Here is an 11,111-nt window from a genome sequence, read left to right on the forward strand (position 1 = left end):
GTAAAAAACGTAAGAGCAAGCGGCCCTGAGATGTGCGACCTGGAGATGGAGGGGATCGCTCTTCGGGAGATGGTGAAGGCACCATGTTTCCTCTAGAGGAGGGCAGGTGGAGAATGCTTGGTTTCAGTTATTTTCTGTTCCGCCGGCTTTTCACCTGGCACCTTCATATCCACAATATGAAATAGTGATTTCCCCTTCCTTCATCCAGGTCTTCAGAGCCAATCCCTCTAGCAAAGATGAGCTTGGGGTTTTACAGCCCTTAATTCATAGTACCCAAGAAAAGCAGTGGATTATTAGATTTGCTCATTTGCCCTTTGAAAGTTTCTCGACTGTTCAACCAAAAAACAGCTATTAACCTCTTAACCAAATCTTAACATTGTTTTGATGTTAGAAGTTGTCTTTTTGCTGAGAGGTATTGTTCTGGATGTATTGGGGAATCTGGCTTTTATTCTTAAATGCATAGAAAAACAAACACATCACGGGAACTTAAGCATACATTGACTATTCATAGTCATTGTCCTTGGCTATGTCTTTGCATGTGTTGTCGTTGTTTTGCCAAGCCTTTTAAAATTCTTCAACAAGCTGAGCTTCAGTTTATAATCCAAACACACCAATGCAACATGAATACAATAGTTTTTTAATGCATCTTTGAAAAAAATCTTTGAATAGAGAGCAAAACATACATTTTTTAAGGTTATTGTGTGTGTGTATTATTATGTTTGATTTAACTTTAAAGAGGTGTTCAACTAAAGATGCCGTAGAAAACGTGCTAACCAACCAGTGTTGGACTGAGTGATTCTTTGAGTGATGTGATTTAGTGTTTCTTGTGTTTAGGAGGGTTGCTGTTAAAGAGGCTGAGACCTGTCCGGACCCCGACACCTGCTGCGGTCACGCCCGGCTGTTGCATAACTTTATCCAAAGTCGTCTTCTTTATGGCCGCTGGAGAAATCTTCTCCTGGTCAGCTAAGTACTGAAGCTCCCTGCCAAAATTGAGTTAGCATGAAATTTCCTATTTGCAGACAGAACTATTTCTCTTGAATATTTAACAACTGTTAGAATACAGATGCCTTGCAAAGTAGTGTAGTCCTACAAGCTGATGAACATTAATTATGAATCTTGCATAAGCATTTACAAATCCTCTAAAGTAAAAATGTCCCTCCTCCTAATATCACCTGACATGGCTTAATGGTCTCTGTACTACTATAAACACGGCATTTTGAGATACTTTTATGTTAATATAGGTCTGCTCAAGTGCAAGAAAACATAAACTCAGTTGGCATTTGCTTGTAGTTATGCTGTGTAAAGGTGCACTCATATCATACCCAACCCAACCAAACTTTGCCCAAGCGTACTCTCCCAGAAGCATGCACTCTTTTTCATTAGGATGCAATTGATTTGAAGAAAACAGGAAGTAAAGCGCTCTCTTAACACTGGAGCCCATCTTAACATTAAGTCTGTTTTTTATTCTGGGTTGTTTGGTGCGCGATGATACCTAGCCCTCTCACATGCCTAAGAACATCATACAAGTAGTCCATGTGACATCGGTGGGTCAGTAAGAATTTGTTGAGGACCCGGAAGAGAAGACAATGCTGATAGTTCAAAACGCTTCTGCAAGGGTACTTACTCGATCTAAGAAGTATGACCACATAAGCCCAATTCTGGCATCTTTACACTGGCTACCAGTTAAATATCGCATCCAATTTAAAATATCACTAATCACCTACAAAGCTTTAAATTGCTTAGCACCCTCATATCTTAGAGAATTACTGTCAGAATACAATCCATCACGCACACTACGGTCGCAAAATTCTGGCATATTGATTATCCCTAGACTATCAAAAGTGTCTAAAAGTGGAAGATCCTTTTCCTACTTAGCCCCTAAGCTCTGGAATGATTTACCAACCGATGTCCGAGAATCAGACACAGTCGATCATTTTAAATCTAGACTTAAAACTTTTCTCTTCAACAAAGCATTCGCATAATTTGTCTAGTAAAGGTTCTTAACTCGCAATAGTTATTTTCACGGAACAAAGCACTCACGGTCATAACACAGACCAACCAAATAAATAAATAAAAACCTTTTCTGCATGAACACTTAAAATGAATTGCATTAAATAGTTTGCCACAGTTTGCCACTGAACCTGCATTAACGACGACAGTGGGGCTTCCGGCCTTAGTCAAACGGTTTGGCACGTATGCTTGGGTTGCGATTTTGGTGCTTTTGTGTGTCTTATGAATAGTATGCCATACAGACCCGTTTGCCAATGAACCTGCATTAACGACGACAGTGGGGCCTCCAGCCTTAGTCAAACGGGTTGGCACGTATGGTCGGGTTGCGATTTTGGCGGTATCGTAAGTCTTATGAATAGTATGCCATACAGACCCGTTTGCCACTGAACCTGCATTAATGACGACAGTGGGGCCTCCAGCCTAGTCAAACGGGTTGGTATGTATGGTCGGGTTGCGTTTTTCGCGCTTTCGTGTGTCTTGTGAATAGTATGCCATACATACCCGTTTGCCACTGAACCTGCATTAACGACGACAGTGGCGCCTCCAGCCTTAGTCAAACGGGTTGGTATGTATGGTCGGGTTGCGTTTTTCGCGCTTTTGTGTGTCTTGTGAATAGTATACCATACAGACCCGTTTGCCACTGAACCTGCATTAACGACGACAGTGGGGCCTCCAGCCTTAGTCAAACGGGTTGGTATGTATGTACGGGTTGCGATGTTTTTGCCGTTTTCTCCTGGTCCTGTTAATGGTATACAATATAGACCCGTTTGCCACTGAACCTGCATTAACGACGACAGTGGGGCTTTAGGCCTTAGTCAAACGGGTCGTCAGGTTTCATTTTCTCTTAAAGATCGGAAGGTGACCCTTATTTACCATATATACCCTCGCATTGGGCCCCCAATTTGCTAAATCCTCAACTGTGGATAATATAATTATGCCGCAATAGTTAGTCTGTCTGGAACTAAGCTGAGTTAAACCACATCACTGTGTGACACTTCAATACATATGAACGGCCGCTACGCTAATACGATTTTGTTTTTCTCTCCCTGTCTCGTCCTCGACCCGAGGACAACGAGACAAACAGACCCAGTCCCGGTAGATGTGAAAGTCGGCACACCTCTGATCTACTGGCTGTCCTTCAACGTTATGCCCAGCTGATACCTGACCAACGATCACCGGCAGAACCGCTTAATCTCCGCTAAATCTCCATTTCCGTTCTCCCAAGGGTTTTTACCTCCTAGGACTTATTTTTCCTCGGATAAAAGCCCTGGGGGTTTTTTCTCCTAGGGGGTTTTTCACCCCAGGGAGGCAGCCTTTTTGGGCTTTACCTAGCTTCCTCTTCTATACGTTGCTTTAGTAATACGTGCACTTATAATATTGAGTCATAGCCGCAGCAAATTTAACTGCTCATGCTATCATGTATTTTGTTGTGCTATCTGTCATTTTTCTGTGCTTTTCACTGCTTCTATTTATGTAAAGCTGCTTTGAAACAATTGACTTTTGTGAAAAGCGCTATATAAATAAAATTGAATTGAATTGAATTGAATGAAGTCATAGTTTTTATTTTTGGACCAAAATATGTTTTCGATGCTTTAACAAATTCTAACTGACCCAATGATGTCACATGGACTACTTTCATGATGTTTTTATTACCTTTCTGGACATGGACAGTACACCGTACGTAGAATTTCAATGGAGGGTCAGAAAGCTCTCGGACTAAATCTAAAACATCTTAAACTGTGTTTCCAAAGATGAACGGAAGTCTAACGAGTTTGGAACAAACATGAGGGTCAGTCATTAATGACATTATTTTCATTTTTGGGTGAACTAACCCTTTAACTAATTGTAAACAGGCAACATTTTTTTACATAAATCGGATCTATGCATTCAGACTTGCTGTCTAAACGTAGCCATAGAAGTCCTTTCTATGCGTTTACAAACCTGACATAATCACCCAAAGACTAAAAAAGTCAAATGCATTCACATTTCCCACGAAATCCCACTAGGACAGTTCTGAACCAACCCATTCTCACCAAAAAGCGTACAAATGACACGCAGTGTGATTATCGTGCAATAGATACGCCAAATTCCGATTTTGCATGCATATGATACGCCAGTCCTTCCCATTCACTTAAATGGCGAATCGTTTCGTGACGTTTTATTTATTGTTTTCTCATTTGTTTTCTGTTTTTTTTACCATTTTCGCTTGGGTTTAGGGTTAGAACAACTTTTTGTTATATAAAAATGACATCCTAACCCAAACCCCAACTCTAACCCCAACTCCAAGCGACCATGGCTTAAATATAAAAATACAGAGAAACCTGTATATTAAATAACCTGCTTAAACAAATGTGAAATCTAACCCTAAACCCAAGCGAAAATGGTTTAAAAAACAGAAAACAAATGAGAAAACAATAAATAAAACGTCACGAAACGATTCGCCATATAAGTGAATGGGAAGGACTGGCGTATCATATGCACGCAAAATCGGAATTTGGCGTATCTATTGCACGATAATCACACTGCGTGTCATTTGTACGCATCTTGGTGAGAACGGGTAGTCTGAACACTGATATATGTACTTAATGAATAATTAAATAATGTTCATTTTTAACTAGCAAAGTTAAGGAAAAGCTAAAGTTTGAATAAAGAAAATAAAAAGGTAGATAAAAGCAGCTGACAATTACTCATAAATTTCCTTTAATAACAGGGATCTTTGTATTTGCTGTACCTGGTTCTAATACACGACGCCTCCACAGCGTTTATCAGGAGGCTTCGGAAGCCGCCACTTTCCATTACGTGCAGAGCGTGGATTGTGGCGCCACCAGGAGAAGCCACATTGTCCTTTAACTGTCCGGGATGTTGCTCAGAGTCCAGAAGCATTTTTGCTGCCCCCTAACAAAAAGCATCATAATACTATAAGACAGGGAACAGTCGAAATTATTGATTCTCATAAATGTTTTAGTGACGGTCCAGCACTAACTAGCAGGGCCTGAGCTCCCAGGCGCACAGCAAGTCTTCTGGGCAATCCCATCTTAACCCCGCCATCAGCAAGAGCATCAACCGCCATGAACGCCTAAAAAAGAAGAGGCCATTGATATTTATTTACACACGCTCGGATGTTAAAGTTTAAATCTATATTGCTCGGCTGTGTCTTACATAAGCTGGTCCGCTGCCGCTAAGACCCGTGACGGCATCGATCAGGTCCTCTTCCACCTCGGTACAGTAGCCCACACTGGCCATTAGCTGCTCGAGAAGCTTGCCATCCTCCACCTCGGCATGAGTGCCTGTGGCGTACACTGTAGCCCCTTCTCGCACCACCACTGGGGTGTTTGTCATACAGCGAATTACTTTAGGTGCTGTCCTATACTGCAGCAGTTTCTGAAATCAATGTACGTGATAAAACAACAAAGAAATAGTTCACCTAAAGATTACAAATCTATTATCTTCTGCTGAATCATCTTCATAATAACAGAGGACAGGAATACATGCTGCTGTAAGGAAATAGGGAGAAACCCCCAGTAGCAGGTCTAGGCAGGTGGTGCTGGGGGAGGATGAGGGCTAGGAATAATCCCATGGCACGCTGCATTGAAATGAACCAGGACAAAATGAAATTAAACAGGTCACGCTGATAGGAAGGGAAGATCGATTGGCTGCACTACCAGCTGCATGAGTTTATGACTGAACTTGGTATGTCACAGGTACTGTATGCATATAGACTTGGTGGGCACGCATGACTGGGAACGCCTTAATGAGGTGACATTGGGTTGGGCTGTTTGTCTAGTCACAGATGGTGTACAAACAATCTGACCCAATACGGCTCAATTCTTCTTTATATCTTGTTTTGTCGAGCTGAAATAGTGATTATATGTAGGCTATATGTGTTTACACCATTCATTTTCAATGAGGGGGAATTAATTGTTTTCCCCACACTTGCCTCAAGCCCCCAGCTATGACACAACACTGTCCAACTCTATACTGCTATTTTACAACAGCTTCAAACATCAAAAAATTGAAATTCTTTTCATTTTCAATTATTTATACTTAATAACTAAATGAAATATATGGACAGGTACTATTATCATGAAATAAAATGAGTCACATGAGTAATAGTCCACCCACCCATCACCGGTAGGTAGGATGACAGGATAAAACATGACCACCAAAAACTGAGTAGAAGATACATCCTGACCTTCTCTATTGAGCTGATGGTGACCCCAGCCGCACAGGACACAATCAGATGCCGGTCTTCAATGTCTGGTCCAATCTCATCCAAAACAAATGGAATAATATGTGGCTTTACCGCAAGAAAGAGAACATCACTCTTGTTTACAGTCTCTTTGTTACTGGTGGTGAAGTATGCTCCCATTTTCTGAAAAACAGAGACAGAAATATCCTGTATTAGCCATTTTTAACACTTGTGATTTGAGAGTTGATTTATGTGGAAACACTCACTTTAAGCCCTATGACAGTAGGCAGGTCTGTGTCTGGAGAGCTCGCTGTTATCCTGTGAGTGGCGATTATACCTAATGGATGATAAAATATAGTAAAGTTAAGATCTCTGAGTAATGATGAGAATGATGATAAGGGCCACACTCATATTTGCAACGGTTGCCTTTTACTACTTTTACTCCAAAGTACAAAAGATGCAGTATGAGGGTGCATGTAAACATAGTCAATGGCAATGTGAAATGAAAACTTTTGGTGATTTGTTGCTCTTGTAAACACTGTTGTGCTCTATTTGTAAAATATTTACTTGCATATATGAATGGTAATAACAGAGCACACAAAAATGTAAGAATAATTACTGTGATCATTTAATAGAGATTTATTATTGATTATTAAACTCCACAGCAACTTTTGCTCACTGAATTTGAAGTGGATTTAAGTTACATTAAAGTTACTGCCTTTAAAATTCCTTGGTCTCTCAAAAGGAAGTCAAGAAGTTAGTTTGTCTTTTGCAAAGCATCTGTCACAGCTGTGCACGTACATGCAAACCAGATCCGGCAGTGGGGCCTCTGGCCTTAGTCAAACGAGTTCTGTTTCTGTTTCTAAAATCATTAACTATATGTAATACACCTAACCAGCAATAGTTAGCCTGCCCGGAACCGAGCTGACTAAAACCATATTACTGTGTGACACCTGCTTTTTATGTGAACGGCCCCTACGCTAATAAGATTTTGTTTCTCTCTCCCTGTCTCGTCCTCAATCCCGAGGACAATAAGACAAACAGATCCAGATCCAGTTCCGGTAAATGTGAAAGTCGGCACACCTCTGATCTACTGGCTGTTCTTCAACGTGATGTCCAGCTGATGCCTGACCAAAGACCACCGGCAGAACCCGCTTAATCTCCGCTTAATCTCCTTCCGTTTCAATGTGTATATATATATATATATCTCCCAAGGGTTTTTTCCTCCTAGGACTTTTTTTTACTTCCCCGGCTAAAATTCCGGGGGGGGGGGGTTCTCCTAGGGGGTTTTTCAACCCGGGGAGGCAGCCTTTTTGGGCTTAACTTCTATACGTTACATTAGTAATACGTTTGCTTATAATGTTGATTTATAGCCGCGGCAAATTTAGCTGCTTGTGCTATCGTGTATTATGTTATGCTATCTGTCGATTTTCTGTGCTTTTCACTACATCTATTATGTAAAGCTGCTTTGATACAATTACCAAATTGTGAAAAGCGCTATATAAATAAAATTGAATTGAATTGAATTGAATCCATGAATGGGTAGAGGCATGCATGTGTGTTCATCTCATACATTAGCGCACGGTTGATGACAAAGCTCCGTGAGAGCACAGTGATCTGTATTCTTTCAAAAGGCTCTCGCGAGAACTTCATCACACGACAATTGGTCCTTGCAGCAGTAAAAACAAACTTTGTGCTCAAGCCCAACAGGGGGGCGTGTCTAGAAGGGGGCACCGCCACCTCTAAATATGCATGGCCCCCATTGTGTATCTCCCCAATCAAGACGATAGCATCAGCGGTGCAGGAGCAATTCGGGTGCATTTAAAATCTCATGTGCTCATGTCATATCCTTATCAGCAGCGTAGGCGTAGTGCCGCTTAAAGGTAGGGTATCTAATTTTGAGAACTGATAACGGTAGCCGACTAGCAATGAAATCACGATCCCTCCTTCCAGTCAAATAGCCATCCAAAGTCACGCCTCTTTCAAAACACATGAACACACACAGATCAGACGGTCACATCTCATGTCTCATTCACCAGTGAGAAAACTTTGCAGTGCAAAGTTAATAAAATTACCAAAATGAGTTAAAGCACACTTTTGGTTGTGTAGACCAGTGTTTCTCAAACTTTTTCAGCCCAAGTACCACTTTATCTTCCAATTTTTTTCTGAGGACCACCTAACAGAATCCCACTCCCCCAAAAAACTCCCCCAAAAGGAAGAATAAGCTAAGTTTAAGTTTAATATGCAACTGTTTCAAGTCAAAAACTAATTTTTTAAACACAAATGCAATCCTATGTTCAGAAATTATTATATGAATTTATTTCATTAGAAAAAGTAAATGTGAAATGAGTTGCAGCTTAATATGAACAACAAACTGCCGATGTGAAAAAAAATGCAATTAAACATACTGTAACAGCCTAGGTTCCACTTAATGTCATTCCAAAGAGCCATTAGGTGGTGGGTATATGAAGTCTATGGTTGTAAAAAATGTTCCCCGTAATGTCCAAAATCACTGAAATTACAGGGATTTTACACATGAAACAAAAACTAGTACATTACAAAACTAATAGATCTGTGGATTTTAGCTGCTTTCAGTTGACGCTTAATCTTTTATTTTGACTCCTCTTTGGTTTAGCCACCAATCCATTTTTACTTTATTAAAACAGAAAGGCAAGAACTGATAACACAGTTTTGCAAGTGCATTAAAAATCTACTTAAATAAGTGACGATTGTATAAACACTTGCCTAGTTTAGGTCATCTTTTGGCGGACCACTGGGGGGGTTTGGCGGACCACTAGAGGTGCGCGGACCACACTTTGAGAATTAGTGGTGTAGACTTAGTAACTATTTTGTTACACTAATCCGTAAACGAACACAAATTTCATAAGCAACACAATGTTTCAAAGTAGAATATCTGAATCCATCTCAATACAAACATATCGCATACCTACCCTACCAAAATAAACAGTGCAACGACCCTTTCAGACATAGTGATTGCTATCAGGATGTGAGGAGACTTTTAACCAGCATAACTAAAAATGTTTCTGGATCAAATGAGATGCCCTGCTTATAAACACACCTACTCACTGTCTGATTCACTACAGCACCCTTTAGTTACAGAGTTACTTCATCTCCATTCAATGAATCCAATGGAAGAATTTTTATACAATAAAGGTGGATGAAGACTCTCAAGATTTCCCAGAAGTTACTGTCAGCTCCATACAGCTGAATCACTGAATGTGATGAACATGATGAAAATTTTAATAGCCTTTTATTTGTAAATTTTGTTTTCTTAATGCAGAATCATCCATTCACTTTTCAACTCAATCTTAAGTTGTTTATACGTTTGGCCAGTTAAGGTTTTGCTTGGTGGGTAGTTTAATATTTTCATACGTCTGACATTTGTACTACTACTATGGTTTTAAAAAATATATATATATATATTTCTCTATAAAAGACAATACAGTGAGACTATGGTAAATGTATGGTAAGCGCTTTCTATGTGCATGATAAAGATGAGCTGCTGCTGTTTACCTGCCGCCCCGAAACCCTTCACGAGCGCGTGAGCCAACTGACCCGCTCCTATGAACCCGACACTCATCTTCACCTGATAACACAACATCACAACATCTAAACATCAACATCTCATCTGTAAATCGATTTGAATACACACAGATGAAAATGACTGTAAGTTACTCACTGACGTCTATTTCCTGATCGCGATGAAAACAAGTTAAAACTTTCCAGCAGATCCGCACACAGAAACTGTGAGTACTCTAACTAATGTACACACACACACGATCCGCTCGATCACATTTATGTAGATTAGTTAACATTAATCCAGTAGGTTATCTCCAGGAAGTTTGCTTTCACTGTCACATTACTGATGGATGTTGAGTGACCGGTTTCGACCAATCATAGTAAAGCGCTGCTGTGCCACAAGCCAATCACAGCGCTACTCGGTGCGAGCGAATCCTGTTAAATTCTGCTGCTGTTGCATCATCGTTTCACATGAGCACGTGGGCAGGTGTCAACACTACAACACTTTAATACGAAATCTCCAGGGGGCTTATTTATAAAACTGTGCATACTAAAAGTCTACGTACGCACAAAAGCCAAAAAAAAAGTACGCAGAAAATATTGAGATTTATAAAACAATGCTTACGCACACCAGCAAGCAATGTTGCTTTTATAAATCACAGATACGTGAATCTGTCTCCCGCCTTATACACGCCCATTTCTAACCATAAATAGTCAATGCAAATCCCCTCCGGAATATTAATGAGAATGTAAACTATGCGCCCAGCCAATAAACGCAAGCCATCGTCGTAATCCTCCAGCATTGCAATCATGCAGCATTACACACCATGATCACCGCAGCATTTATATATTTTTACAGCAATGATATTGTACACCTTGCCAAAATCACAGCATAAATGAGAGGTAGCACTAAAATAACATAAATATGTGTTTACTGCTCCTTCAGTGCACGCGTCTGATATATGCGGTCGGACTGTTGTTCTCCAGCAGCACAAGCGTTCTCCTCAGCTCTACAAACAGCAGACATATAAAAAAGTACGTACGCATGGGTCAAAGTTTGCTTAGGTGCGCACATTCTGCCGTCAAGTTTTTTATAGACCAATTTCATGTTTGCAAACAGAGATGACTTTTTTTGTGGGCGGAGCCAAACTGCAGAAAGTGACTGCTCCGCAGTAGGGTTGTGAAGTGTTTTAGCATTAAACCGTGATTTTTATGGATCCGGTGTTTTGTCGAAGTCTGATTCCCCTTTCCCTTTAGTGCAATGTTTCTTATAGCGTTTTAATCACGTAACGTTTATTTTTTTAGATAGATAAAAAGTTTAAATGGCTTGGCTACTGGTATGCATGTATGTAATGTATATGTATTGTTCTTT

General features: G+C 40.3%; 1 protein-coding gene across 2 annotated transcripts; it reads right to left on the bottom strand.

The window, feature by feature from the left end:
• Positions 1 to 427: 427 nt before the first annotated feature.
• pycr1a (pyrroline-5-carboxylate reductase 1a) lies at positions 428 to 10,315 on the bottom strand. Of its 2 annotated transcripts, none has more exons than XM_065263661.2 (8): positions 9,904 to 10,315; positions 9,734 to 9,806; positions 6,466 to 6,536; positions 6,203 to 6,382; positions 5,170 to 5,391; positions 4,994 to 5,086; positions 4,742 to 4,905; positions 428 to 980 (listed from the first exon to the last, which is right to left on the bottom strand). In XM_065263661.2, the coding sequence occupies exons 2-8, from the start codon at positions 9,798 to 9,800 to the stop codon at positions 815 to 817; spliced, it is 963 nt and encodes a 320-aa protein (XP_065119733.1). In that variant the 5' UTR covers positions 9,801 to 9,806; positions 9,904 to 10,315; the 3' UTR covers positions 428 to 814. The 2 variants fall into 2 exon arrangements, with proteins under 2 accessions (XP_065119733.1, XP_065119732.1); XM_065263660.2 differs by having other exon boundaries at positions 9,900 to 10,312.
• Positions 10,316 to 11,111: the final 796 nt, after the last annotated feature.

Source organism: Paramisgurnus dabryanus, chromosome 3 (genome assembly GCF_030506205.2).
Source record: "Paramisgurnus dabryanus chromosome 3, PD_genome_1.1, whole genome shotgun sequence".
NCBI classification, from domain to species: Eukaryota; Metazoa; Chordata; class Actinopteri; order Cypriniformes; family Cobitidae; genus Paramisgurnus; species Paramisgurnus dabryanus.